This window comes from Drosophila suzukii, chromosome 2L (assembly GCF_043229965.1).
Source record: "Drosophila suzukii chromosome 2L, CBGP_Dsuzu_IsoJpt1.0, whole genome shotgun sequence".
Classification (NCBI taxonomy): domain Eukaryota; kingdom Metazoa; phylum Arthropoda; class Insecta; order Diptera; family Drosophilidae; genus Drosophila; species Drosophila suzukii.
This window is the reverse complement of record NC_092080.1, coordinates 6,222,124-6,247,570: the sequence shown is the minus strand read 5'-3', so window position 1 is coordinate 6,247,570 and position 25,447 is coordinate 6,222,124. Positions and strand designations below refer to the sequence as shown.

The window sequence follows — 25,447 nt, the reverse complement described above, 5'->3', positions numbered from 1 at the left end:
CTTTTCCGTTGGCCTAAACGGATAAGAATCAGTTGAAAGGCGTGTGAAAATATTTACGACGTTAAGGGAGGTGCGAAATTCGATGAAGATGTGGATTAAAATAATGAAACGAAAAAGATTATGTATTTCTTTGATCTTACATCTTGACAACAAATAGAAATAATGCATATTGCAATCTTTTATTTAAAAGGTGCCACAGAAATTCCTCAGTAGTTGTATGATATCACTTGTCAAGAAGCCTAAAATTATGCAGTAAAAAAAACAAAAGTCATACTTTCAGATTTTAAAAATGTTGCTGCATACTTTTAGACACTTTTATAGTGATTTCTAAAATCCCAGTGCTTTCCTCAAGAATTTACCCACTTATATCGAATGTTTTATGTTAGTTAGGACAAATATCTTAGTTCTGGCTTCCTAATATACTATTTCTGTAGTAAGCTCCACTTCCTCCAGCAACCAGTAGACATGTAAGAAGTGCGTTCTCATTACTTGACCCACTTTTGGAGGCGCCCAATCGAAATGGAACATTAGACCACCGAAAATACCAAATAAGCGGCGATTATAGGAGAGAAATCGCGGAGAAAAGCAGTTGCAGAGTCACCAGCCAGCCAGCCAGTCCCAGTCCCCCAGATCCAGCAGCATCCGCACATCTCGGAACACTTATCATTCAACTTCGCAGCGAATCGCACGCGCGAAAAAAATAATCGGAGTGTGCTAAGAGTAGAAGGAGTCGCAGCTGACATGGCCGTGGACATGGTCATGGAAGCCATAAAAACGCTGTCGTCGAGCCAAGAAGATGCCAGCCAGTACAGGTCCGAGTCCAACTGGAAGTCCAATTGCAAATTACGAGGCAACAAAAACAGCGGATGCAGCCAGAAGAGCAGTGTTAGTGGCAGTGCCAGAAAAAAGAAAGTTATTGGAGCCGGTTGTGGCCACCTGTTGCCGTCCCTCGCCGCTGTACTTTGCATACTGATCTTCCAGCTGGAGCTGACTCCTCCAGTCAGCACCATGTCGGCGGCCAACGAGACGGCCTGGCCACCCATGCGGCATTACGATATCTGGGACGACGACTTGGGCGAGCCAGGTGATCTCGAGGAGGAGTCTTTGGCGGAGGAGGCGGACTTTAAGCTGCAAAACGGAATACAGGAGGAACTGGATCTGGAAATGCAGAATCAGGACTTCTCTGATCGTAGTTTAAACCACACGAGCACCAGGCAGGGAAAAGGTGAGATGATTTTTAGTTTGCCTTTAAAAATAGAATTGGGTATGTACATTGTACAATGTAAGTTGGTACAATAGCCAATAACATAGATGGATATGGTGAGATTATAATTTCAAGATATAAAAGGTCAGTTAGTACTTGCAACCCGGAGTTGTTCTATAAAGTTTCTTTAAACATATGCGTAAACAACTACTTTTTAGCGCTCAAAAAAAATCTAGCCTTAGGAGGATACCCTTTTTAATATGTTAAAAGCTCGACATAGCGGCAACTATAACGAATTGGATAGATTATTTGATTTAAAAATTGAGACTGATTAAAAAAAGAATTCCATTGAAGTGAATGTTACCATGCGTTTTGATCATTCACAATAAATATAAGCTAGACTACCTTTTTGTTTTTAGATTTTTATGTTTTAATGTTTAAATAAACATATAAAAGACAGGATTAATGTTGACCTCGTTCAGCTTTTAATATTTCTAGTTCCCAAAAAGGTTTAATAATAATAAAAATGTTATTCTACCAGTGATTCACCTGTTCCCCGTTCCCGTCGATGGTGACTGCATGTCCAACGATGGTCGGCGGATTGGCAACTGCCTAAATGCCTACGAGTGCCGCCAAAAGGACGGTCAGGCGAAGGGTGAATGCGCTATGGGATTCGGGGTGTGCTGTGTGTTCCTGGCCAGCTGCAACACCACAATCTCGAACAACATCACGTACATCGTGTCGCCGGGATTCCCCAGTTTCATGCCCAGCAACTTTAGTGAGTGCAGTCTGCGGGTGAAGATGATGAGCGATGATATCAGTCAGGTGCGAATCGATTTTCATCACTTCACATTGGGTCAGCCGAATCGAAGGACTGGCGTGTGCGAAGGCGACGTCTTCAGTATAGGTGGAGGACCAGGGGGAAATTTCACCCTGTGCGGGCAGAACAGTGGTCAGCATAGTGAGTACATCTTTATATCCCTCAAACTTTTTCTTCTATACTCCTTTTCCTACAGTGTATTACGACGTGGGAGCTAGATCTTCACCAAGGCAATCCACCTTGTACGGAAGTCTGCGACCCGTGGATGCGGGTAATAGCACCAGCAACTCCACATCCACAGGAGATCGCTTCATTGACATCAGTCTAAACCTATCCAGTCGCCTCCTGCCTCTTCGCATTTGGGAGATGAGTGTGGTCCAGATCCCCTTCAGCCAACGAGCCCCGGCTGGATGCATGCAATATCACACCGGAACTGAAGGCATTATGCAGACCTTTAATTTCGCCGAAAACGGGCGACACTTGGCCAATCAGAACTATCGGATATGTGTGCGTCAGGAGCTGGACATGTGTTCGATTATGTATCAGCCATGCGATGAGCAGTCCTTCCGGATCGGCGGCGGCGGACGAATGGCAACCCGAGGTGGTGAGAGTGCGGACGGATCAACCACAACATCGAATTCTCCTGTAGCCCAGTCGGATGTGGCAGGTGGAACAGCAACAGCAACGGCAACATCGGGCAATGCAGCCATGACCACGACAGCTCCAACTTCTAGCACCCTAATGCAGATGCTGGCCAACATGGCCAACTCCACCAGTGCAACGCTGATAACCATGATGACCGGGAATTCAACGCCAGCGGCCAGTGCAGCGTCGACCGCCAGTAGCAGTAGCAGCAGCACGGCTGCCATGAGCACGACGACAACAACAACCACTCCAACACCGCTTCGTTCAAGTACAGAGGCTTCAACCACCTCGCAGGCACCAGCATCCTCGCCAGCCAGCGACGACGTGGAGGGTTCTGGAGGCGAAGTTGAAGATGATGATGACGATGGCGGGTTCCTGTTCTTCCGAAGTCGTCCAACCACCGAGGAACCGGGCGTCTCCAGACGACCACGTCCAAGTGGAGGCTTCGACATAATGGGCATTATTCGCAATGCCCTTGACCTGCCGCTGAAGTGGCGGAGGCGTCAAGCTCGCCAATTCTTTAGCACCTGCTCTGATCGGATCACCATGCCGTGCATCATAGAGGACTTCATAGGCACCGGACTGGGTCCACTTCCCGGTTGCGAGCCCGTCCACTGTGGCGCTCAGTTCTGCTCGTCGGGTGTGTGGCCATGTCGCATCGAAAGCACGGTGACTCCGTTCTATATTGGCGTCCATTTCGGCAATGGAATGGGTGCTGGCAAGGCGAATGCAGAGGATAATGTCGGAGCCTGTCTCCGGTTTTCACAGGTGCAATGCATGTAGGATTGGCGGGACTATCAACTTTCATTTCGTTTTAGAAAATTGAGAGCGTCTTCGAAGGATACTTAAATTCTCGATAGGATCCAATAAATTTATATCAGAGTTTGTACAATTAGGAAAAAAGCTTTCGCTTTTTAATTTTATTTATTAAAGTATTAGTATACATACTGACTATGTTGTTGATGCCTTCATTCACCTGACTTTTGTAGGGGCGATTATATTTCTTGTAAAATACTATGTACATGATAGACAAGATTCCCAATTTATTCGAGCTTAGTTAATGTTAATGGTACATTTGAGATTAAAGCACTGTGGGACAATCAAAGTAAACTAAGCTTTCTTTTACAGCGCATAGGCTTCTTGATTTTGTTCGTTCGTTTTTTTTTGTGATGAGATTGCAAATCAGTTTTTCTAAGAAATATATATATTGTGCAATCGGACGAAATGCAAAAATAAGCGAAGTGTGTACTTCCGCATTTTTTGTTCAACTTGAGCTTGTTTGAGGATGTGTGCGTCAGAGTAAGCTGTTATCGCTTGGAATGCGGACTGCTAATAAGCAAACAGAAATCAATGCCACCTAATAAAGGTGCCCTTTCATGGGGTACTACTCTTTGGTTTGCAGCGGTGGACATTCATGTACAAAATACACATAAATTTGATAACCCTTGACAAGATTAATACTAGAAATATTCGCCCGCAGCTTTATAAGACCGCGGGCAGTTTTGCTCGGCATATTTGGCGTAGGCGCTTTTAGAGCCTTGTTTGATTGGCAGCGCGCTCGAGTGCTTGTTCCACACATGCACCACATACGAATCCTTGCACCGTGCCATAGTCTCCTCTAACTTTTCCGGCTCAAAGAAGTCGCGCCACTTTTTCCATGGCACTGCGTAAAAGGCTCCCCGCCCGAATACCTTGAATCCCATACAGCGTTTCGGATCCTCTTGCATCAGGGCAATGTCCTTGGTGCTACATATCTTCTGGGCCACACGAGTTATCACCCCTGGTCCATTGTTACCCCAGTCTCGGCCGTCAAAGTTGTGTTGGAAGTCGCGCAGACACGACGCGGCAATCTCATGGCCAAATCCAGTGGCTGCCAGGCTCATAACGCCAGCGGCCAAGTGGGTGTTGGACTCAGCACCCGTGTAATTGGGCGGCACCTTCTCCATGTTACGCAGCACCACCACATCCATGTCAAGATAAAGACCGCCGTAGCGATAGAGGGTGAGATAGCGCAGAAAATCCGAAATGTGCGAGAACAAATACCTGGGAAAGGCAGTCAGTGATAAGTTATATTTAAGGTGAATGTCCTAACTCACTTTGAGCGTGACAAGCGGCCGTCTTTGAGCCACTCCTCCATTGGCGTGCCAGCAGCGTAGCTCTCGAGATTCAATCGCCGCAGATGCACATTGCTGTAGCTCAGAATGGCCTCCACCAAGGTCTGGGGATGGCTGTTGTTGTGTCCGCCGGTGGAGATTCGATAGGTGGGGCCGGCGAACAGGACGAACACTTGGAAATTCGGATTATGCAACGCCGCGGACTCGATTGCGCAGGCCTGGCGGGCGGTGACCTTCAGCTTTTCGAGCCGCCTGTTCAGGTTGCAGCTAGTCTCGTGAAAGAAGATGCTCCTTCCGGGCGTCGGCTTCGGTTCCGCCTGCAGAACGTCCTCTAGGATACTCGAATCCGCATCCTCGACTGTCGCCTGCTGAGTCGCCATTCCTTTGCCTTCCATGAAGCACGGATAATATTCATTTTCCCAGGTGTAGACGTAGCATAGCCCGCCAATGAGTATCAGGATGAGGATGCCGAACAGAAGGCGCAGTCTTCCGTTGTGCAGAAAGCGCGCCGCCAAAATGGGCAGCCGCAGGAGCATTCTGCAGCTGGAACTAGGAACAAATAGGATGTGTTATTGTTTGGTGGAACTCCTGGAGCCGACTTTTACTTACTCTGTGTGTAACCGGCTAACCACTCATCGTCTGCAGTATAGCAAGCTCCTCAGCTGATGGGTAAATGAAAAACAATGGTCAAAAAAAATTGGAGGAGGATCGGACCACAACAAATCAAGCGGCGGATTTTACTCGATAACTTATCGGGGTGGATATCCCATCGGCTTTTTTTGTAAGTATATTCGATATGATTGAAAGTATCGGTGACATATATTTTACACCCTATACTTCTTGAATAAAATGGAATATTGTATTCGTCGGAAAGTTTGTAACAGGTAGAACGAAGCTTTTCAGGGCCTATAAATTATATATATTTTTGATCAGGATTAGATATGGCCATGTCCTTCTGTCTGTCTGTCCGAAACTACAAAAGCAAAAAGAAGTTCTTACGAGGTTCAAGTTTGTTCCAGCAGAGTGCAACACATTCTTAAAGATTTTGTTTCATTGTAAAGTGAAATTAATTTTTTTGTAAATTTTATTTAATTAAAAATAAAGAGGTTTATAAAATCGGTCATATAGTTATGCCTAATCGTAAGTATTTGTAAACTTCGTTTGTTAAGAAAAGGCGATTTTGATTGAAGCGGATTGAAGGAAAGCTATATTTTCATTCATATTTACAGAGAAAGTACATTTTGAAAATTATTAATTAAAAGCTACTTCGTTTCCTATCGACTTATGTATCGATAGTGTTTGGCGAATGTGAATACTCGATTTCGATGTTATCGTAAATGGTTGTCCCACCTCTAGGCGGCATTTGCTTTGAGAATTTTGCGATTTTTTTTCATTTAACGAACGCATTGTGAATTCTCCGGCGCAGCGCACGCAACGACCGGTAGACGCCCGTTACACCCATTACCCATATAGCAAAATAGTGAAATGAATGTTCCCCCTAGCGTGGGCAATGGAGGAGCGCCACCAGGAAGGGGCATGGGCTACACGCCGCCGAATGCCATTGTGCCGCAGTTTCCGCCTCCCGGATTCGCGGCCCCTCCTCCTCCCGAGCTCGCTGCTGCCTTCGGCGTGATGGCCACCAACACCGAGTGGACGGAGCATAAGGCGCCAGATGGACGACCCTATTACTACAACCAGAACACCAAGCAGAGTTCGTGGGAGAAGCCCGAGGCCCTGATGACGCCCGCCGAGCTGCTGCACAACCAGTGCCCCTGGAAGGAGTACCGCTCCGACACGGGCAAGGTATACTACCACAACGTGGCCACCAAGGAGACATGTTGGGAGCCGCCTCCGGAGTACGTGGACATGAAGGCCAAGGCGAAAGCGGAGGAGTATGTGATTTATGGGACTCTTATGGAATACCACTTGCTAATATCATGTTTTATTTACCCAGAGCTGCTGCTGCCGCCAAGGCCGTGGCGGCCATGACCTCATCCAGCCTGGTGGGCATGGTTCCACATGCTGCTCTAGCCAACATCCTTCCCGCCGCCCTGCCCGCTGCCCCCAGGATACCTACTCCCGAGATCCATTCTCCCCTGACGCCCGGCAGCAACGATAACTCGTCCTCCGCCATGGACCAAGCTATGGCTGCCACCCTGGCGTCCATAGAGGTGCCCCAACAGAATGGTAAATGCGTATAGCTCTTGATTTCTTCTACACAAGTTACCCTCATTCTCTTCCAGCTAAGAAGGACGACAAGACGGATAGCACTGTGGTGTTCAAGGACAAACGCGAGGCCATCGAGTCCTTCAAAGAGCTTCTGCGGGACCGCAATGTGCCCTCGAATGCCAATTGGGATCAGTGCGTGAAAATCATCTCGAAGGATCCGCGCTACGCCGCCTTCAAGAACCTGAACGAGCGCAAGCAGACATTCAATGCCTACAAGACGCAAAAGATCAAGGACGAACGGGAGGAGTCGCGCCTAAAGGCAAAGAAGGCTAAAGAGGACCTGGAGCAGTTCCTAATGTCCAGCGACAAGATGAACTCGCAGATGAAGTATTTCCGTTGCGAAGAGGTTTTCGCCGGGACTCGAACATGGACTGTTGTGCCGGAACCGGATCGGCGCGATATATACGAGGACTGCATATTCAATCTTGCCAAGCGGGAGAAGGAAGAGGCACGGTTACTGAAAAAGCGCAATATGAAGGTTCTGGGCGAGCTGCTGGAGTCGATGACATCGATTAACCATGCCACCACCTGGTCAGAGGCTCAGGTCATGCTGCTGGACAACGCGGCGTTTAAGAACGACGTGACCCTGCTTGGAATGGACAAGGAGGATGCCCTCATTGTCTTCGAGGAGCACATTCGCACCCTGGAGAAAGAGGAGGACGAGGAACGCGAGCGGGAAAAAAAGCGTATGAAGCGACAGCAGCGCAAAAATAGGGACTCATTTCTCGCTCTGCTCGATTCCCTGCACGAAGAGGGCAAGCTCACATCCATGTCGCTATGGGTGGAGCTTTATCCGATCATATCCGCCGATCTGCGATTCTCCGCCATGCTTGGCCAGAACGGATCCACACCGCTGGATCTGTTCAAGTTCTATGTGGAAAACCTTAAAGCCCGCTTCCATGACGAAAAGAAAATCATTCGGGAGATCCTGAAGGAGAAAGCTTTCGTGGTTCAGGCCAAGACATCCTTCGAGGACTTTGCCACAGTTGTGTGTGAAGATAAGCGATCGGCCAGTCTGGATGCTGGCAATGTGAAGCTGACCTACAACTCTCTGCTGGAGAAGGTAATTATTTAGTGGATATTGTCATTGAGAGTCTTACATAATATTATTTTCAGGCGGAGGCCATTGAAAAGGAGCGAATGAAGGAGGAAGTGCGACGGTTACGGAAGCTGGAGAATGAGATCAAGAACGAATGGCTGGAGGCCAACGTCTCAGTGGCCGAGCCCTACGAAAGTGCCAAGAAGCTGGTTGAACACCTGGAAGCATTTGCCCTGTACGAGAAGGAAATCGGTGTGGAAAAGATCTGGGAAGACTTTATAAAGGAAAGCGAAGACGCGTGCAGCCATCACCACTCGCGGTCACGTAAATCGAAGAAAAACAAAAAGCACAAAAAACGAATTCGATCCACGTCAAGATCAGACATTGAGAACGAACAGATTGAACTGGAAAAGTCTAAGCGAAGACGCTCCAAGTCACGATCGGTTAGTATGCTAATACATACAAGGGTTAATATAAGAATATACAAGTTATTTTACTCCCTTTCAGCATTCCCTGAGCTCGATCGGCAGCATCGAAAGCGAAAAATTGCTGAAGAAGAAAAAGAAGCGCAAGAACAAGCTGCGAGGTGTACGTAGCAAGTCCCCCCCAAACCCCAAAACTCTAGATATCTAACATTGCTTACATTTCAGTCCTCCTGCGAATCGGAAATTCCGGGCATCCAGTCGCCCGGTACTCAAGCTCTCCTGCAGAACGACTCCAACTCGCATTCACCGGCCAAGAAAAAGAAGAAGGAGAAGCGAACCAAGAAGGACAAGGAGGGCAAGCGACACAACAGACACAACCGCTCCGGCACGCCCCTCAGTCCAGCCCAGTCCATAGAGTCGGCGGGATCGCGGAACGAGGAGCTAACGTTAAGTGACGGCGAGCTGGAATCTAAACGAGCGGCTCTGCTAGCACAACTAAGCGAGCAGTTAGACGAGTGACCAGCGGACTGCCGCTGAGCCTAAGCCAACATAGACAGCGTGTGGCACACTCCTGCTCCAGCTAACTGCCGGGGGCAGGAGAAGCAGCTAGCCTTGGACCCAGTTGCTGGACAAGTTCTCACACGTCTTTGCACTGCACGCCCCTTCGTTTGGTTAAGATACAGTCCTGGTCCCAGCACAAGCCACACAGCAAACAACCACTAAAGTAATTTCTTAGTCGCAATAAGTTTCAATGTATAAATGATTAAAGCTAACAAGTCAAGTTTTAAGTTATACGCAAACGATTTTGAGTCTCCGTCAAAATAAACGAAAATTATCGTAATTACAGGAATATTGTTTGATTGTTCCATTTTGCTATGATTTTAATTAAACAGAACTTTCTGAATTTATCTGAGTACAATTTAAAATCCTGTCTTCTAAATTAATACGATTATTTTAGTTTTTACTATGTTTATTGACATTCCTGACAAACGCACAAATGGAAAAGTTGTTTTTTTTTGTCGTCAAACTAAAACTTGAACTCCTTGTACTTCTTTGTGGTCTTTGCCGGATCCGTTTGCTGTCGCTTGCGCTTTGATTTTTGTCGCGCCACATGCTCGGCCAACATATCTGACAGATCTTCCTTCTGCAGGTGATTCTGCTGCTCGCGCATTTGCTGCTCATAACGCTGGGCCATTGCGTCGTTGTCCATGTCCAGTTCGCTGGGATCAAGTGCCAATTCCACGATGCCCTCACGATCTGTTGTGGATCGAACTGGAGGCTGTTTGTTGGCCCCACCTCCACTGACATCATACACATGGGTTGATCCCATCATGGAAGCGCCTATGCGGTCTGTGCGCTTCTCGGGCAGCACTTGGTACAGGACGGGAGTTTCATTGCTAGAAAAAAGGAGAACAGTATGGTTAAATCTCTTCTTTTCTTGCAGTTCTTGTTTCACTTACTCCTCCATCTCGGCTTCGATTTTCTTTTTGCGGAGCTCAATGTTCTCGGGCGTTTCCATGCCAGCTGGGACACTAGTGAGTCCAGAGGGCGTTACCAGTCCCTCCACCGGCGTGACCAGGCCAGTCTCATCCTGCTGATCGCCCAAGTCTTCGCCATCTTCCTCCTCCTCCTCGGAAGACTCCTCAGACTCAGACTCCAATTCACCCCATTGATTACGCTCGATGTCAGCTTCGTCAATGCCGTTCTAAATGAAATGTGGGCACGTTTAGTAATAATACATGGTAAAGCAATGGCGCTACTCACATCCAAGTCCAATATATTGGTTCCAAATACATCACCGTAGAGCGGCTTTCCGTTCTCATCCACTGGCGGCTTGCCCCAACCGCCGGCATGATAACCGAACGAGGTGCCGTCCGGAATGGGCGCATTTAGGCCGGGAATTTTCAGATTCGGATATGAGGGCGGCGGCCCATAACGTTGTTGGGCAATCAGCCATGGCGGCGGGATCTTGTGCGAGTTGGGGCCCACGGGCATGCCCAAAGCAATGCGCAGCTCCTCGGAAAGATCTCCTGGCTTCTTCTCCTTGAGCCGGGTCTCGAACTCCTTGCCCTCGTAGTAGAGATCGCCATGAATGGTCATGCGGGGCTTGGTCTGCCACTTGAAGAAGGCGTCGTGCAGTTTCTGGTAGTCTATATCGATCTTGCCCATCTTGGGGCGAACGCGTTCACGCATCTTGGCCTTGAGGGTCTTGGCGTCCTCCCTCTCCTGCAGCGACTCGCGCATCTCCATGATGCCCGTCTTCTTAATGAAGGCGGGAAGATCGAACGGCGGCTTCTCGATACCCCTCTTACCCTGCAGGTATTTTCGCTTGAAGCACCAGTGACGCGGCACTTGCACTGTGTTCCTGTAAGCCTTCAGCTGGACCAGCAATTTTGGATCTCTGGCTGTGACGTCGTGCATCTCGACCACATCGGGTCGGGAAACCAGCTGCTTCAGTTCTGCTACACTTAGACGAGTTAGCTTCTTGAGCTTTCGCTTGGACAGCTTTTCCTTGTCCTCCTTTTGCTCGTCATCATCATCGGCATCGTCGTCCTCGTCCTCAAGGAGTTTGTCGGCCGCCTTCTTGTCCTTGGTGACGGATTCGGAATCTATCGAAGACTTGTCCTTTTCCGCAGGCTTTGGTTTGTTCTCCAGTTTAAAGATTTCGAAGACACGATAAAACTGGCGGTACATGGGTGCCAGATCGGCAATGGTTATCTTTTCGGGCACGTATCTGGGAGAGGGAAAATGCATTACTAGAGATTCCATGGGGATAAGATGCAATGACTTACTCTATGGTCACATCCTCATCATTGGCCTCGGCTGCCTTTTTGTCCTTTTCCTTTTCATCGCTGCGATCCTTCCTCCGCTTGCTGCGACTATCCTTGTGCTTGTCCTTCTTCTCCTTCTCAACGACCTGTTCATCCTCGCTGCCTGCGGCTTTAGTCTCTGGTTCCTTGGCCTCCTGATCTGCAGCCTCGTGCTCATCTGCCTGGGCCAGCTGCTGCTGACGCTCGAACTCCAGCTGGTGGCGAATCTTCTTGTTCAGCTTCTTGCGCTTCTTTTTCTTTTTGTTCCGTTCCGCCTTGCTCTGCTTGCCGGGCTTTCCCCCACCGGCCCCGTTCACCTGGTTTTCTCCATCATCCTCGCTGTCTTCGCCTACATCTGCCTCGTCGCCGTCCTGAGTGACTCCCCCGCTGCCACCCAGCGAATCGGCGTCCACGGTAAACTCGGCCGCCCGCTGATCCTTGAGAGCCAGCACATCCTCCAGGGCCTTGGGCAGGACCAGTTCACCGGTGGTCTTCTCGGCCTCCACGGCTTCTTCAGGAGCCTCGCCGGCGTTCCCGTTTCCATTGCCATTCTCATTCCCATTGGCCGCCGCATTTTCGTGCTGCTGATCGAATCGTATGGACATCAGCGGCGTGGGCTGGCCGGGCTGAAAGGATTGGCACTTGATAGAGGACTAGCCGGTCGGGTTGTGTAACAAACTCACCTCGTTGTTTAACTGGTCCGCCATAAATTAAATAAATTTATAAAATGCAAACCACCAGCGAAAAAACAATTCAATTCTAGCGATGGGCGACAAGGGATAAGTGTACCCAATCGACTATTCGATAACTGGCAAATCGAAAATCACCTCATATCACAGGGTGACCGCAGTACAAAAAGCGTGGTTTGTGCCGACAGCTGATCGAAACCAATTTACAGAGGTAAATAAATGTATATAAATGTATATTTATATTGAAATACACAAATCTAATAATCTATTTCATCTGCAGGAATCATCAATCACAATCACAGGGTGCCTTAAAGCCACAAACATGTTCAAATTTAATTTTGAAGTCGAAGCGGATTCCTCTGAAGATCCGCAATCCGTTAAAAGTCCTATTTTTGATAAGGAAATCGTTTCCGAAGAACCTGATTCGGAAAAGACAGAGGACATAGATTGGTACCAGGCGGAGAACGTAAAGCCCACAGATAACTTGATTTCCATATTGGATTTCTACGAGCTGAATGCCAAGGAAATTGAAGTGGGAAACACAACGATAAAACACCTCGTGGCCGGCTTTTTGCTTGACGATATTAAAGCCCAATCCGACCTGCAAGACCTCGATATCAGAAAGTCCGAGGAAAACCATTCAGATCTTATAGCCGGAGTCTACGAAGGCGGTGCTAAAATATGGGAATGCACAGACGATCTTCTACAATATCTAAGCGAAAAGCACGAGGACTCATTCTGGAAGGACAAAAGAGTTCTGGATTTGGGTTGTGGATCCGGTTTACTGGGGATATATGCTATTAAACATGGCGCACGAGTAGATTTTCAAGACTATGTAAGAATACTTCGTATAGCATTATTATATTTTATTTTATTAAATTTAATACTTTCAGAACAAAGATGTTTTGGAATACATCACATATCCAAACATTCTGCTAAATGTTGACGAATCGCTAACTGATGATGAAAAGCTGGAGTTTTTGGACAAGAAGACGAGCTTGTACGCTGGAGATTGGTCTCATTTCGCTCAACTAACGAAGGAGGTGGAGAAATACGATATAATACTTACCTCAGAGACAATCTACAATATAGAGAATCAGCAAAAACTTTTGGAAACTTTTGCCGGTCGCTTGAAGTCAGATGGAATCGTTTTGGTCGCTGCAAAATCTCATTATTTTGGTGTAGGAGGTGGCCTGGAACAATTTTCCTTAAAGATAAAGCAGGGAAATGTATTTCAAAGCGAAAGTGTCTGGCAAGCAGACGAAAACTTGAAAAGAGGAATTTTGCAATTAAAGTTTAAATAAACTGAACAAGAGTTTTATTTATTGGTGTACAGTTCTTGTTTTGTAATTTGGGTAATGTTGAACAGGTTCATAAGGAGTTTTTGCCAACACTACTAAGATAAATAATTATCTTAAACTCCGGATATGTACCCCAATTCCCTTATATAGATAACAGACTTGGGTTTCAAATAAAACGGTAATCTACGCCCGAGTTGGCAGACCTCTTTACGCGGGGCACCCTGTAACAGTCAGCTGAGTTGTTGTTGCCCTTATTCCGGAAAAATTGTGAGTAAATTCGTTGCGCTCTGATAAAACAATTAAAATGGACCCACCCACGGAACTTATGATTGCTTTTGAAACGTTCCTCCAGTCTGCGGGTAGGGCGTGCACTAACCTTATCTAAACTGTTTCCTCACACGCTGCCCGGAACTCCGAAAAAAATCGATGTTCTTGATGTCAGCCGGCTCCTCCGATTTTGTGTCTGCCGCTTGGAGATCGGAGGCCGAGGAGGCTAAGTCGGAGGCGAACAGGAACCTCTGCTGCTGTGAGTACGTGGCGGAGGACACTCGAAAGCGATCGCACATCCTAGGATGCTGTTGTAACTGCGTGGACTTCGACTTAGTGTGTACAAGGTAGGGATACACAAGGAAAGCCATCTGGGATTACAATTAACTCCTTGTTAAATCCTTTTTAGACTCGTCACCTGCAAGGCCATCGATCGTAGGAACATAGACGGCATGCTGATCGCCTTCCAGGATCGACTGCGTCTGCCATGGCGCGGCGGAGCCAAGCGAATTTCACCCGCAGCTGTAGCTCCCGCCTTCATTGTTCCCCTCATGCTGGGATTGGCCACTTTGAACTCCAAGACCGCCATTGTGCTGATGCTCACTTTGGTGGGCTTCACCATCTGGGGCATGCAGCTGGCCAAGCGGACGGCCACGCGGACAAACTTCTTTCTCAGCTGGCTGGTCTTCTCGGTGCTCTACATGATCATCATCTTTGAGTTTCAGGTTCCTCTGCTGGAGCTGGCCCCGGAGGAGAATTACGCGCTAATGTTTTTCTCCTGTGCCGCTCTGTACTGTCTCTACTCCACCAAGGCATTGTCCCCCTTGAATCTAGTCTCGGCTCAGTATGGAACTACTCCCAAAGATGAGTTGCCTGGCATCGCGGAGGCTTCTAGTGGCGAGGAGCAGGCAGAGGCCCAGACCACGCTACAGATGGATAGTGTGCTGAGTTTGGACGACGACGAAGTGGTGGACATGGACTCGGCTGAGCGTTCGGGCTTGATGCACGGCCAGCCCAACATCTGCGAGATCTGTCGGAAGGTGACTCCCAGGAGGGCATACCACTGCCCCGTCTGCGGAACCTGCGTAAAGAGGCGGGATCACCATAGCTACTGGCTCAACTGCTGCATCGGGGAGCGGAACCATGTGTGGTACATTTTCGGACTGGCTCTGTCGGAAATTGCACTCCTGCTGGGCGCCAACTTGACCCTAACATCGATTTGCCATCCTTTCATGGTGGTGCGACCGCTGGGCTATCCCGTGCTACTGCCCGACGACTGCAGTGAAGTTTTCGAGGGCTTTGAGTGAGTAGATAGTTTTACCCCTTCTTTTATAATGTTAACCCATTCATCTCCGATTCAGGCTGGGTATCTCCTTTGTAGTGGCTTGCTATGCCCTGCTAATTTCCGCCTATATTGCTTTCATACTCACTCGACAGGCCTACTTGTGGTGGAAGGGCTCCACCCTACACGAATACAAACGCGCCTCCAACGCCGCAGGTCGCAATCGAATCTGGAGCAACTGGCGAGCCATTTTGAAGTGATTGCTCACAAACCAAAAAGCACAAGAAGGCTCAAGCTTGTAGCCCAAATACTAAAGTATTTTCACTCTAAACTCTGTTCTTGGTAGTCGTACTTAGTCATAGCGCTTTAAGGTCTTAAATGCAATTTCAAATTTATTCAAAATAAATATATTTAGGAATCTAAAAACGCGAAACGAACTAAACGAAAAGTGAAATGTTGAAAAAGTTACCATAGGCTATCCTCTCTCGGTTTGTAATCTGGTAGTAGCTCCCAGATCTTCATGCGCCACCGCTGGCGGCGCTCCTCCGTCTCCTTCTCGACTTTGAGGATCTGCGGCAGGCGTCGCCAGCAGTCCAGGACTTTCCATTTCAGGTGCCTAGTAAAGTTTGTTAAATAATTAATGAGTAATCCCATAAAGTATTTATTTTTAGGTGAACCTACCACTCATGATGCGAGATGGCCTGCCGTGTCTTGGTATCGTCAATCATCCGGCAGCGCGTGGTATAGTGGTGCCACCGTCCAAACCAGTGTTCCATGGCATGAAGTGCATGCCAATCAATTGCCACCATCATCTTGCTCTTCTCATTCTGCACATACCCAATCCAGGCGTACATGGCTCGGCGTTTGAGGATGTTATGCCAACACCTTTCCGCTCGGATCATCTTCTCGCGCTGCCTATAGGCCGCATAGCTGTACCACGAACGGAAGGCGTTCTTTTTGAACAGCCGGCATCGGAACTCTTCGCTCTTGACCAGATTCTCGCGTTTGCGCTGCAGCAGTCGTTTGAAGCCCTCCATGCCAATCCGCCTCAGCAGAAGCCGGCGACTGAACTCCACGGCCTTGCGCTGGTTCTCGATGAAGCGCTGGCGTTCCCGCTCCTTCAGGACCTTAGCCATTTTCTCCTGGCGTCGCTTCTCCTTAAGGACCTCCATCCTTAGGCGTTTGGCTTCCTCGTCCTCCTGGCGCTATAGAATTAGTATTTAAGGTGTGTTTATACACAAGAATTCGAATGTTATAAATAACCCACCTTGGCCTCCTCCAGGGCAGCCTTGGCCGCTTCTCTTTCAGCATCCGCCTGCGCCCGCCGCTGACGAGCCTGCTCATGACGCATACTCCGCTCGGTGGCCCGCTCCTGCATGTGCTGTAGGAAGCGTGGCTGCAGCAGCGCCTTGCCCTGAAGCTGGTCCATCTCCTCATCTTGCGCATCGCGCAGACTGCCTATCAGCTGCAAGCACTTGGCCTTCGCTTTGGCCTTGGGATCGCCGCAGCGGATTACCGTCTTTAGCTCCTGCTTTAGATCCTCACGCGCCTCTTTGGCCTCGTCGCTGAGCTTCGTCATCTTGAGCTGCATAATAAGCCGCTCCTGGCGCTCCAGTTTGATCCGCTGTAAGTCAATGATGTCCTGCTGCACTTTAAGTCTACAGGATCAAGAAAATCCAGTATTAGATATATCTTGTATATGTGTGAAAGATACCTACTTATTCTTGAACTGCTTGGCCAACTTCACGGCCTCCTCGCGCTGCTCCAGGGATTTCTGGGTGATCTTACCAGTCTCAGCCACTGCTTCTGTGCGCTGTCGCTTCTTCTCCTGCCGCACCTTGTCCAGAAAGGCATTAATTTTCTGCACCCGATTGTCTCGCGCCTGACAGGATTGACCTTGCTCCCGCTCAATCTTCTCCATCGTTGTGAAGTGTATCCACTTGAGGAAGTACTTACGCATCACCACCAACTGGGTGTTGGCCCTGGCCTGAAATAACTGGTCGATGATCTTCTGTTTCTCGTGGGTAGGCGCCACACCCGACTCATCATCACTATCGCTGGACAGCTCCGGAGGCTCTGGTTCCTTGGGCTTCACCACAACCTTGGGCAACTCTATCCGCCGGATGAGGAGGGGCTCCGGTTCTGGTTCGGCTTCTGATTCCCCAATAGGATGAGTGCTCGGCGTTGGGGTCTTCTTTTGGGGCAACTGAAACTGCACGTGCTTGGGCGGGATGGGCAGCTCCTTGTCGATCTCCTCCTTCTGCTTCTCAGCTGCCTCCAACTGGAGTTCATACAGCGCTTCCTCGGCCAAGTCGGATATCACAGAGTCTATGCCATCGCTGGTGTTCGAGCAGGTTGAGGATTCTCTTTTCAGCGAAGAAGGATTACCATCTGGCTGTTGCACCTGCTCCTGCTTATTCTCCTGCTGCAGTTCCTCCTCGTGACGAACGGTTCGGACGTGCAGCATCTGGCGCTCGGCAGCCGCCCGCATTGGTCGAAAGAACTCCTCCGTGGAGGTCAGCGGACTAGGAGTGCGACAACGCAGGAGCTTCGCCTTGCTCTCATCTGCCTGGACTTGCTTGGTGAAGTTGCGATACTCCAGGACATCGAAGGATATTACTTGCTCCTCCAAAAACTCCGGTATTTCCATCACCTGGGCTTCCTGCTCCACCCATTCGCAGTCCATGTCCGCCTCCTTCTCCGGTTCCGCTCTCAGTTGCTGAATCAGGCTCTTGGTGGCCACCGACTTGGTCTCGGAGCACATCTGCGCCATCTCACCCAAGGCCTGGACGGGAGTGTTGTAGAAGTTATCTATGTGCTGGGCAGCTTGGGCAAGACTCTTCACCAGAGGTGCATGGTTTAGTTTAAAGTCCGGCTTAGTGGGCGGCACTCGGTGGGATTTACTTCGCTGGAACTGTCTGGACAACTGCTGGCGGAAATTCTTCAGCTGATTGTCAATAAAACGCTGCTCCACCTCCAGATTGTGCGCCTTGGTAGCTTCTAGGGAGTTGCTATGGTCATGGGCTATGGTGGCCAGGGGTAGTTTGTGTGGTATTTTCTGAAACTGTTTGAAGATGGTTTATATTACTTAATCGAAATAAATAATTTGTTAAATAAGCTACTTAAAAAAATATGTAATAAGAAAATGTATAACATTTTCAATTTTTTATAGCTATAAAGAATACAAAAATATAATTTATATGTCCAATTTACCATCTTATGTCGCATGTCCATTATAACACTAGGATTCAGCTGCTTAGTTTCTTCTCCTTCGATCAGAAGCCTCTCCTGTCGCCTTCCAACGTAATCCGCCTCGATCAGACGACGCACTGCTTCGGTCTTCAGGCCCAAAGGATTCACCTGCTGGTGACGCTTGCGGATGCGATCCCAGCGAGTCTCCTTGTTGGGTTTCTCACGACGCTTGAGATGCGACATCTTTATTCAAAAACTGTCTCGAATTGTGATAGTAAAAGTTGTTTTCGTCTTGAAAATGAAATGGGAACTGAGTCCCAAGAAAAAAGGTCGTAAACAACTTCAACATATTGTCCTGACAACGAAAACTGCCGGCCGGGGTGACTTTCCCTCGTAAAGAATTTACATATTTGTATATTCCAATTAAATTCTTCAACAGAAGACTTTTGAAAATGTTGGAAAGTATATAGACACCATCCTAACCAAAACAATTACAATTGCATTCGAAGCATAGCTTGATCCAGTTTAATCGTTATAAATTGTATATAAATGCCATAAATATTAGATAAGTCGATAAGTAACACAAATTTTGAGGACTTTGCAAGCTTAGTTTAGCAGTATATTTCATAGTAATTGAGGGGACTTTAATCTCAACCAGCAGCCGGGTCCTTCTTGGTCTTCTCCTTCTTGCCCTTCTGTTTCTCGGCAGCAGCCAGCTCCAGATCAATAGGAGCAGGCTTGACAAACGGAATCTCATCCTGGAACTTGGCCGGCAAGTATTTCTTCAGTGGCTCCGGCACCTTGATGCCCGTCTCTGTCTGATGGGTCTCCAGGATGGCGCAGATGACACGAGTGGCGGCGCACATCGTGGCGTTCAGCATGTGCACGTAGTCGACGGCGGCGTTCATCTTCTTGGTCTGGCCATAGCGAACCAGCAAGCGGCGCGCCTGGTAGTCCAGGCAGTTGGAGCAAGAGACCAACTCTCTGTAGGCCCCGCTGCCGCCGAACCAAGCCTCCAGATCCAGCTTCTTGGCGGCGGCGTGGTTAAGGGCACCGGATACGATGTTCACCACACGATATGGAATGCCCAGGGACTGGCAGAACTGCTCCGCATTGCCAATCATCTCGTCCATCATCTCCCACGACTTGTTGTCGTGCGGGGAAGTGAGCACGAACTGCTCCACCTTCTCGAACTGGTGAACACGGAAAATTCCACGAGTGTCGCGACCGTGGGAGCCAACCTCCTGGCGGAAGCAGGTGGACAGACCGGCGTACTTTATGGGCAGCGATGCCTCCGGCAGCCACTCATCGCGATGGTAGGCGGCAATGGGCTGCTCCGAGGTGGCAATCAGGTACTTCTCGTCCACGCCCACCTCCTCGGCCTTTTCGCTGCCCTTGCCCACCACCTTGTAGAGCTCCTCGTCGAACTGCGAAAGCTGGGCCACCTCCTGCATCACCTCCTTGCGCATGAAGAAGGGCGTGTACAGAGGCACATAGTCGCGGGCGTACAGCAGATGCAGGGCGTGCTGGATGAGTGCCTGCTCCAGGAAGACGGCAGCTCCGGTGAGGAAGTAGCCTCGACCACCGGACACCACGGCTCCCTTCTCGGCGTTCATGCCGTCGATCATCACAATGAGGTCCACATGCGAGTACTTGCCACGCTTCTCGCAGTCGCCGAAGGTCCGCTCCACGCGGTTCTCTTCCTCGTCGTTGGACACGGGGACGGACTCATGCAAGTGGTTGCCCACCTCCCGCAGCGAGGTGTTTCTCGTTTGCTCAGCCAGCTCCAGGGTCTTTTGGTTCTCGGTCATGGCATTGTCGATGAGGATGCGCAGCTGCTTGATTTGGTTGACGGTCAGCGGCTGCAGGGTCTCGACCACGATCTCGGTGAGGTCCTCGGTCAAGCCGGCCGGCAGGTCCTCGCTCATGGCGCCCACCGGCTCCTTCTTCTTCATCTTCTCGCCGATCACCTTGCTGCAGACGTTCTTCACCTTGTTGAGGTTGTCGGCGCGGTGACGGCACTGACGCCACTCAGTGTCCTTGGCGATCACATTCTCCACCAGTGCCACATCCTTGAAGCGCTTCTTCTGGTTATCGCGCACGGCGTCCGGGTTGCCGCCCTTGTCGCTGCGAAACAGATCCAGATCCAGCACCATGTTAGCTAGGCTTTAGTTAAGTCTCAATCGCGGGGAATAGCTTCGATTTGCTTGGAGTTCGTCGGCGTTTTCACAACGTGGCTGGTCTTTTGCGTCAGCTGGGCAGCGCTTCCAACACTGGTGTGTGGGGTGCTGGGAAGGTGACGAAGTGCATGGTGTGACTCATCCGGAAGATCTTGAGTGCTCTCGAGATGTTAACCCATTTGTTGACACATTTTACAAAATAAAAGTAGAAATCTTTTTATACATTAGATCTTAAAATACAATAATTTGTAATACAATAAAAGCTCTTTTCAACAAATCTGTTCACCATGTCCAAGAAATTCAATTCAATATCAATTGACAATAATGTGAAACTTGGGCCGTAACGATTCTTATTTTTAAAGTAAAAATGGTCACTTAATTATAATACAAATACAAACAACAATTTGTTTGTTCTTACCAAATAAATTGATAAATAAGTTTTTTTTCCATTTTTTCAAGAGAACCCATCTAGCCTACATGTTTTTCGTCACCATGTCAAACTAACCTGTCACCGTTTCCCAACACTACCTGCATTTACCCAGCTGTTCAAAAACAGTCCAATTGGAGAACAGCAGCGAACTCTTAACAGATATCGCCCTCAACGATGAGCTTTATTGACCAGGAAGTTACGGAGTTCCGGGCGAAATGTGAGAAGCAGGTGCCACACACAAAGATCATAATCTGCTCCAGCTCCCTGATCCGGGTTGACATCTACCCGGAGCGGCCCAACCGCTTGATGACCGTGTGCCTGCGCTTTCCGGAAAACTATCCCCAGAGCACTCCCATACTAGTGGAGCTGAAGAGTCGTGTGTACTCCGACATGCTGCTGACGGAGCTCACCCGGCTGATCGATGACTATGCCAAGGACTTCCTCGGGAAGCCACAGGCGCTTCTGGTCCTGGCCTTTACCCAGCAGTATTTGACGGACAATCCCCTGTGCGTGTGCCTAGACGAGATCAAGCAGCTAAGGGCAGACATCAAGACGGGAGGCACGGAGAGCCAGCTGAAGCTGAAGCAGAAGAACCGGAGCGTCGAGCTGGTGGCCAAGGGAGGCCGCTACACCTACAGAGTCACCGCTGTCGTTCCGGACAGCTATCCCATGCAGAGTGTGGAGCTGCGCGGTCAGGAATCCAATCTTCCGGCCGTGCTCGTGCGCTACCTCAACGGCCAGTCGCGGGAGATTGCCCGTCAGTGCGTGGAGCCGCCAATCCGGCTTAGCAAGGAGCAATTGGCCAACTTCCGGCCAGTCAGGAGTCTGCAGCGATCGCTCAAGTTCTGCCTGGAGGCAACCCGGGACTTCCACATCGAGCTTTGCCCTATTTGTGACAGCACCGTGCTGCCGGAGTATCCGGAGGATATAGACGCCGATGACAATTCGGATTTCTTCATCGAGCGCGTCTACTGTGGTCACCTGTTTCACCAGGGCTGCCTTAAGAAGTACCTGTCGGAGCCACCCTTTCCCAAGGGCGGCAAACTATGTCCTGCCCAGCGTCGGCATCCGCGTTCCGATGCCCAGACCTACATGGGAAGGCCCCACGGAGGCGGAGCCACCGTGTCTCGGGCTCCGGACGATGCTGTGTGTGGCATCAAGCTGGCCCATGATCGCTGGGTGGTCAGCGTAAAGACGGCGGAAGCTCGCTGGGCCCAGAAACAGGCTCGCCAACGGGAACTCGAGGAGGTAGTGGACTTCCTGCAATAACAGAGGGTTCAACCCAAGAACAGCTTTCTGTGTATGGTTATGTATTTTGTGATTTGTATTCGAATACGCTTATATTGCTAAAGATGAAATAAATAAAGTGAAGATGAAGTGCGACTAGGTTGGTCTTCTGTGTATCCTGTCAACGCGATGTAAACACTCCTGTGTTACAGTCTTTTGTTTTCACAGATTTTCAACGAACTATACTATTGGAATACACATAATTATGTATCCCACTTAATGGTATAGTAAAATGACTAAACAATGTTCAAGTTTAAATTGAATTCTATCAAATTCTGCAGAAGTCTATAAGGAAACTGGTCTGTCAAAAGAAGGTCCCTCTGCTCATTTCAGGCGGATTAGAAACTATAACCGGGCATTGTAGTTTGGTCTGGGATTAGAGAATACTCTGGAAGCCCTTTGTCTGCAGACTTATTTGGCTAAACTTCAGAAATCCGTGACTATTTCGTCGTCCTCGTACCGCTTGATAGGATCCCCCTTGATCAGCGATGAAATGAGACTGCGAAGAGCAGGATTACAGTGATAAGTAAGAATTTAGAAGTGGTGTACAACACCCAACTCACCAGTACAAGCCCACGAAGAACATGACGAAGTAGTAGCCCAGGTAGATCATACAATTCCTCAGGTGGACCTTCAGCAATCCCCGACTGTGTATGTCCACCGGATCGTAGACTCCCAGGCTATCGCGTCGCTGGCGATGGAGTTCGTAGAAGAGCCAAACAACCATCGGCAGGTTCACCAGAAACATTATCCAGTGGCCTCCAAGGAGCAGGAGCACGCACAGCAGGGCGTGGGATCCGAACTTGGGTATCACCCAGAAGTTCAGTCGCCTGCAGCACTCCTGGGCATTCAGGTAGTCGCACTCCAGATCCGCCAGCGTCAGGACCTACAAAAGTCACCTGTAAAAATGGTTTTCTTTTGTAGAAGTTCAGACTCACATAGTAAATCAGGAGCAGGAGGATTGCTCCATAGACCAGCAGGGTGATGCAGAAGGTGGCGGTTTCGGGCAGAAACATAATTGCACTATAGATCCGCTTTTTACTTAAAGATACAGTATTCTTCTATTTTATTTACAGATTTTGCACCATTTCGCGTTTGATTTGCTTCCAATTAAGAAAACGTCCTATAAAATGCCATACTGCGTTTTTGTAAAGAGTTCTGTATAGCGGTATCGCGATTTTGCATCCCTTAATAACGAATGTTTTTTTTGAATTTTTATTATTTGTAATCTGTCAATTTGGAAATTAAAAATAATAATATTGAAACCAAAAAATAATATTATGAAAATGCCAAAGGATGATATTAGTTCCTGTTTCCTATTTTTTTGGTATCTCCGTGTTTTTAAATTTCTCTAGAGTTGACAAATGTTTAAGTTTACAACTATAATGCCCCACCATTCCGAACACCTGTTTATCCGGTTGCTACCGCCTAACGGAACCTATCCGTCCGGGACGACTGTGGGTCCTTGGATGACTGCAAGGATTGGAAGTGCTGTGTGGCTGATGATTATACAGCCCAGGGAGCAGGATCTGATTGTGCAGGTACCACAGGTTAAACTGGAACTGGTGAAAAATAACCTTATTTTAGAGGTTTAGTACAAGACATTTGGAAGCCTCGAAAATTTTATAAGTCCAGGAGCACGGAGAGGTTCTCCCCAAATCTCTGACAAAGATTAGTTCCTATCAAATTAATTAAAAATCCTAAAAATTCGCCATTGAATCGTTTAAATTATTATTAATAACGTATTTGTTCAGAAAATATTTTTTTATTTATTGAAGAAGATAGAGACTTCATATATTGTTTATGTACACATTAATATTTAATATTCGTCGGTATTTTAGTTGAGGTTCTTATTAATTGTACTATTCAACCAGTTGCGGAAGTAGACAACATCTGCATAGACTCCAGGGTTTTTCTGTGCACAGCCATCTCCCCAGGAAACTATGCCAATGAGCTTTCGATCCGGTAAGCTAACCAAAGGTCCGCCGGAATCGCCGTTACATACGTCCCTTTCAACAGCATCGGCACAAATAACGTCCTCACCATGAGATCTCTTACATTCAGTGGGATCAAGTATGGTCACATGGACGCCTTGCAGAATGGGCCAAGGAAAATTTGCGCCTTCAAGAGTATCTCCCCATCCGGAGACCAAGCTCATAGTTCCACCCTCAGGAGTTTCTTCAGCTAGAACGATTTTCTGTACATTCGCATTGAACTTGAGGGGTGACTCCAAAATCAGCACAGCAACGTCATACGGCAATGCAGGATATTTTATGTATTTAGGATGGGATATGGCTTTCAAAACCTTTACCACTTGACCACCTTTACTCCAGTGCGAAGATCCAGCTCGAACCGATAAATTCTCAATGGTTACGTAGATAAGACAATGAGCAGCAGTAAGGATAACCCGATCGCTATGTATACTTCCCCCGCAGATGTGTAGCCCATTATTCAACAGTGACACTTGCCAAGGAACGTATTCGATGGGAATATGGTGGCCTCCGACAATCCTTTCCTCTGGCTCAGGGATTCGAGCAGCGGAAGCCAGGATAGCAATTGCTGAGAAAACTATGAACTTGAAGAACATCTTAGCTTTGTTTGACTCAAGTTCCCGATGTCTGAAATGAAAGTTGTGCCACTCTTTTATACAATTTTCTGGTGTCAAGCCCTAAGCAATCCTAAATATAGCCAGAGTCTATAAGTTAGAGAGTTAATGGAGAACTTATCTTTTTTCATTTTGTAACTGACTATTTTTGGTTCAATAATATAATAATAATTCGTTCTGAAAATAAAATAAACAATAAAATTTTTATCTATTTAAAGTAATTACTGGCGAACTATTTTTGGCAGGCTTTCTACCCTTATCATATTATTAGAGTCTTTGGTTAAAAAGCTACATTTTGTAAGTTTTTAAAGTAGGTGCTGTGACCATGATTATTCTTGACACAAGGAAGAACGCTATTGTCGGGTGCACCGACTATCAACTACCCGTAACTCGGCTTGGGGAAGCGCAAGGGAGACGCAGATATGATATCAGTAAAGTTTTGGGCGGTTTGTGGGCGTTAGAATGGGAATGGCACTTTGCTGAATTAAACTTGCGCTGCGCAGGATTCTCTAGATTCTGCATGCTTAAACTTAACTAGATTTTATAGTTTCCGAAATCACAGCATTCATACGCACGAACAGACAGTCGGACACCCCCATTTTTATACCCGTTACTCGTAGAGTAAAAGGGTATACTATATTCGTCGGAAAGTATGTAACAGGCAGAAGGAAGCGTTTCCGACCCCACAAAGTATATATATTCTTGATCAGGATCACTAGCCGAGTCGATCTAGCCATGTCCGTCTGTCCGTCTGTCCGTCTGTCCGTCTGTCCGTCTGTCCGTCTGTCCGTCTGTCCGTCTGTCCGTATGAACGCTGAGATCTTGGAAACTATGAGAGTTACAATACTGGGATTAGGCACGCAGATTCCTGAGATTCCTGCGCAGCGCAAGTTTGTTTCAGCACAGTGCCACGCCCACTCTAACGCCC

The 25,447-nt window shown here is 48.2% G+C and overlaps 11 protein-coding genes across 13 annotated transcripts; 5 read left to right on the top strand and 6 right to left on the bottom strand.

The window, feature by feature from the left end:
* Window positions 1-647: 647 nt before the first annotated feature.
* LOC108021471 (uncharacterized) lies at window positions 648-3,620 on the top strand. Its single transcript, XM_017090210.4, has 3 exons — window positions 648-1,225; window positions 1,746-2,165; window positions 2,221-3,620. Exons 1-3 carry the CDS (start codon window positions 742-744, stop codon window positions 3,450-3,452), a joined length of 2,136 nt encoding a protein of 711 aa, XP_016945699.3. The 5' UTR covers window positions 648-741; the 3' UTR covers window positions 3,453-3,620.
* alpha4GT1 (alpha1,4-galactosyltransferase 1) lies at window positions 3,553-5,549 on the bottom strand. Its single transcript, XM_017090211.4, has 3 exons — window positions 5,393-5,549; window positions 4,766-5,332; window positions 3,553-4,712 (listed from the first exon to the last, which is right to left on the bottom strand). The coding sequence occupies exons 2-3, from the start codon at window positions 5,317-5,319 to the stop codon at window positions 4,130-4,132; spliced, it is 1,137 nt and encodes a 378-aa protein (XP_016945700.3). The 5' UTR covers window positions 5,320-5,332; window positions 5,393-5,549; the 3' UTR covers window positions 3,553-4,129.
* Window positions 5,550-6,124: 575 nt separating this feature from the next.
* On the top strand, window positions 6,125-9,322 carry Prp40 (pre-mRNA processing factor 40). Its single transcript, XM_017089299.4, has 6 exons — window positions 6,125-6,675; window positions 6,738-6,970; window positions 7,027-8,075; window positions 8,129-8,494; window positions 8,559-8,639; window positions 8,702-9,322. Exons 1-6 carry the CDS (start codon window positions 6,269-6,271, stop codon window positions 8,993-8,995), a joined length of 2,430 nt encoding a protein of 809 aa, XP_016944788.3. The 5' UTR covers window positions 6,125-6,268; the 3' UTR covers window positions 8,996-9,322.
* A 103-nt stretch (window positions 9,323-9,425) lies between these two features.
* Window positions 9,426-12,109, bottom strand: Sf3b2 (splicing factor 3b subunit 2). Its single transcript, XM_017089302.4, has 5 exons — window positions 11,970-12,109; window positions 11,269-11,912; window positions 10,241-11,210; window positions 9,937-10,181; window positions 9,426-9,873 (listed from the first exon to the last, which is right to left on the bottom strand). Exons 1-5 carry the CDS (start codon window positions 11,991-11,993, stop codon window positions 9,504-9,506), a joined length of 2,253 nt encoding a protein of 750 aa, XP_016944791.3. The 5' UTR covers window positions 11,994-12,109; the 3' UTR covers window positions 9,426-9,503.
* Window positions 12,062-13,296, top strand: LOC108009338 (histidine protein methyltransferase 1 homolog). Its single transcript, XM_017073625.4, has 3 exons — window positions 12,062-12,186; window positions 12,256-12,810; window positions 12,869-13,296. The coding sequence occupies exons 2-3, from the start codon at window positions 12,298-12,300 to the stop codon at window positions 13,277-13,279; spliced, it is 924 nt and encodes a 307-aa protein (XP_016929114.3). The 5' UTR covers window positions 12,062-12,186; window positions 12,256-12,297; the 3' UTR covers window positions 13,280-13,296.
* A 134-nt stretch (window positions 13,297-13,430) lies between these two features.
* Window positions 13,431-15,251, top strand: GABPI (zinc finger DHHC-type palmitoyltransferase GABPI). 3 transcript variants are annotated; one of them, XM_036815902.3, is made up of 4 exons: window positions 13,431-13,543; window positions 13,719-13,890; window positions 13,953-14,846; window positions 14,905-15,251. In XM_036815902.3, exons 3-4 carry the CDS (start codon window positions 13,996-13,998, stop codon window positions 15,083-15,085), a joined length of 1,032 nt encoding a protein of 343 aa, XP_036671797.2. In that variant the 5' UTR covers window positions 13,431-13,543; window positions 13,719-13,890; window positions 13,953-13,995; the 3' UTR covers window positions 15,086-15,251. The 3 variants fall into 3 exon arrangements, with proteins under 3 accessions (XP_036671797.2, XP_016945768.3, XP_016945766.3); XM_017090279.4 differs by having other exon boundaries at window positions 13,523-13,543; window positions 13,629-13,890; XM_017090277.4 differs by lacking the exon at window positions 13,431-13,543 and having other exon boundaries at window positions 13,552-13,890.
* A 39-nt stretch (window positions 15,252-15,290) lies between these two features.
* On the bottom strand, window positions 15,291-18,366 carry LOC108021519 (calponin homology domain-containing protein DDB_G0272472). The gene is made up of 5 exons (XM_017090276.4): window positions 18,039-18,366; window positions 16,544-17,889; window positions 16,093-16,483; window positions 15,507-16,030; window positions 15,291-15,441 (listed from the first exon to the last, which is right to left on the bottom strand). Exons 1-5 carry the CDS (start codon window positions 18,258-18,260, stop codon window positions 15,291-15,293), a joined length of 2,634 nt encoding a protein of 877 aa, XP_016945765.3. The 5' UTR covers window positions 18,261-18,366.
* Window positions 18,367-18,514: 148 nt separating this feature from the next.
* SerRS (Seryl-tRNA synthetase) lies at window positions 18,515-20,291 on the bottom strand. The gene has a single exon (XM_017090310.4). The coding sequence runs from the start codon at window positions 20,171-20,173 to the stop codon at window positions 18,668-18,670; it is 1,506 nt and encodes a 501-aa protein (XP_016945799.2). The 5' UTR covers window positions 20,174-20,291; the 3' UTR covers window positions 18,515-18,667.
* A 420-nt stretch (window positions 20,292-20,711) lies between these two features.
* LOC108005009 (uncharacterized) lies at window positions 20,712-22,010 on the top strand. The gene has a single exon (XM_017068147.4). It carries the CDS (start codon window positions 20,802-20,804, stop codon window positions 21,894-21,896), a length of 1,095 nt encoding a protein of 364 aa, XP_016923636.3. The 5' UTR covers window positions 20,712-20,801; the 3' UTR covers window positions 21,897-22,010.
* cnir (cornichon-like protein) lies at window positions 21,921-23,038 on the bottom strand. Its single transcript, XM_017068158.4, has 3 exons — window positions 22,853-23,038; window positions 22,478-22,800; window positions 21,921-22,413 (listed from the first exon to the last, which is right to left on the bottom strand). The coding sequence occupies exons 1-3, from the start codon at window positions 22,928-22,930 to the stop codon at window positions 22,341-22,343; spliced, it is 474 nt and encodes a 157-aa protein (XP_016923647.1). The 5' UTR covers window positions 22,931-23,038; the 3' UTR covers window positions 21,921-22,340.
* A 636-nt stretch (window positions 23,039-23,674) lies between these two features.
* Window positions 23,675-24,540, bottom strand: LOC108008146 (trypsin alpha-like). The gene has a single exon (XM_017071972.4). It carries the CDS (start codon window positions 24,499-24,501, stop codon window positions 23,752-23,754), a length of 750 nt encoding a protein of 249 aa, XP_016927461.3. The 5' UTR covers window positions 24,502-24,540; the 3' UTR covers window positions 23,675-23,751.
* Between the last annotated feature and the right edge of the window lie 907 nt (window positions 24,541-25,447).

Excerpts from the sequence above, each read along its gene's own strand:
- LOC108021471 (XM_017090210.4), top strand. The coding sequence starts at position 742 with ATGGCCGTGGACATGGTCATGGAAGCCATAAAAACGCTGTCGTCGAGC. Across the intron at positions 1,226-1,745 it reads GAGCACCAGGCAGGGAAAAG|TGATTCACCTGTTCCCCGTT; the intron begins GTGAGATGATTT and ends TTATTCTACCAG. Across the intron at positions 2,166-2,220 it reads GCAGAACAGTGGTCAGCATA|TGTATTACGACGTGGGAGCT; the intron begins GTGAGTACATCT and ends CTTTTCCTACAG.
- alpha4GT1 (XM_017090211.4), bottom strand. The coding sequence starts at position 5,319 with ATGCTCCTGCGGCTGCCCATTTTGGCGGCGCGCTTTCTGCACAACGGA. Across the intron at positions 4,713-4,765 it reads GGCCGCTTGTCACGCTCAAA|GTATTTGTTCTCGCACATTT; the intron begins GTGAGTTAGGAC and ends TGCCTTTCCCAG.
- Prp40 (XM_017089299.4), top strand. The coding sequence starts at position 6,269 with ATGAATGTTCCCCCTAGCGTGGGCAATGGAGGAGCGCCACCAGGAAGG. Across the intron at positions 6,676-6,737 it reads GCCAAGGCGAAAGCGGAGGA|AGCTGCTGCTGCCGCCAAGG; the intron begins GTATGTGATTTA and ends TTATTTACCCAG. Across the intron at positions 6,971-7,026 it reads AGAGGTGCCCCAACAGAATG|CTAAGAAGGACGACAAGACG; the intron begins GTAAATGCGTAT and ends ATTCTCTTCCAG.
- Sf3b2 (XM_017089302.4), bottom strand. The coding sequence starts at position 11,993 with ATGGCGGACCAGTTAAACAACGAG. Across the intron at positions 11,913-11,969 it reads CGGACCAGTTAAACAACGAG|CCCGGCCAGCCCACGCCGCT; the intron begins GTGAGTTTGTTA and ends CAATCCTTTCAG. Across the intron at positions 9,874-9,936 it reads ATCGAAGCCGAGATGGAGGA|CAATGAAACTCCCGTCCTGT; the intron begins GTAAGTGAAACA and ends CCTTTTTTCTAG.
- LOC108009338 (XM_017073625.4), top strand. The coding sequence starts at position 12,298 with ATGTTCAAATTTAATTTTGAAGTCGAAGCGGATTCCTCTGAAGATCCG. Across the intron at positions 12,811-12,868 it reads GAGTAGATTTTCAAGACTAT|AACAAAGATGTTTTGGAATA; the intron begins GTAAGAATACTT and ends TAATACTTTCAG.
- GABPI (XM_017090279.4), top strand. The coding sequence starts at position 13,703 with ATGTTCTTGATGTCAGCCGGCTCCTCCGATTTTGTGTCTGCCGCTTGG. Across the intron at positions 13,891-13,952 it reads TTCGACTTAGTGTGTACAAG|ACTCGTCACCTGCAAGGCCA; the intron begins GTAGGGATACAC and ends AATCCTTTTTAG. Across the intron at positions 14,847-14,904 it reads GAAGTTTTCGAGGGCTTTGA|GCTGGGTATCTCCTTTGTAG; the intron begins GTGAGTAGATAG and ends TCTCCGATTCAG.
- LOC108021519 (XM_017090276.4), bottom strand. The coding sequence starts at position 18,260 with ATGTCGCATCTCAAGCGTCGTGAGAAACCCAACAAGGAGACTCGCTGG. Across the intron at positions 16,484-16,543 it reads GCCAAGCAGTTCAAGAATAA|ACTTAAAGTGCAGCAGGACA; the intron begins GTAGGTATCTTT and ends TTGATCCTGTAG. Across the intron at positions 15,442-15,506 it reads GCCATCTCGCATCATGAGTG|GCACCTGAAATGGAAAGTCC; the intron begins GTAGGTTCACCT and ends AAACTTTACTAG.
- SerRS (XM_017090310.4), bottom strand. The coding sequence starts at position 20,173 with ATGGTGCTGGATCTGGATCTGTTTCGCAGCGACAAGGGCGGCAACCCG.
- LOC108005009 (XM_017068147.4), top strand. The coding sequence starts at position 20,802 with ATGAGCTTTATTGACCAGGAAGTTACGGAGTTCCGGGCGAAATGTGAG.
- cnir (XM_017068158.4), bottom strand. The coding sequence starts at position 22,930 with ATGTTTCTGCCCGAAACCGCCACCTTCTGCATCACCCTGCTGGTCTAT. Across the intron at positions 22,801-22,852 it reads TCCTGCTCCTGATTTACTAT|GTCCTGACGCTGGCGGATCT; the intron begins GTGAGTCTGAAC and ends TGACTTTTGTAG. Across the intron at positions 22,414-22,477 it reads TTCTTCGTGGGCTTGTACTG|TCTCATTTCATCGCTGATCA; the intron begins GTGAGTTGGGTG and ends TGCTCTTCGCAG.
- LOC108008146 (XM_017071972.4), bottom strand. The coding sequence starts at position 24,501 with ATGTTCTTCAAGTTCATAGTTTTCTCAGCAATTGCTATCCTGGCTTCC.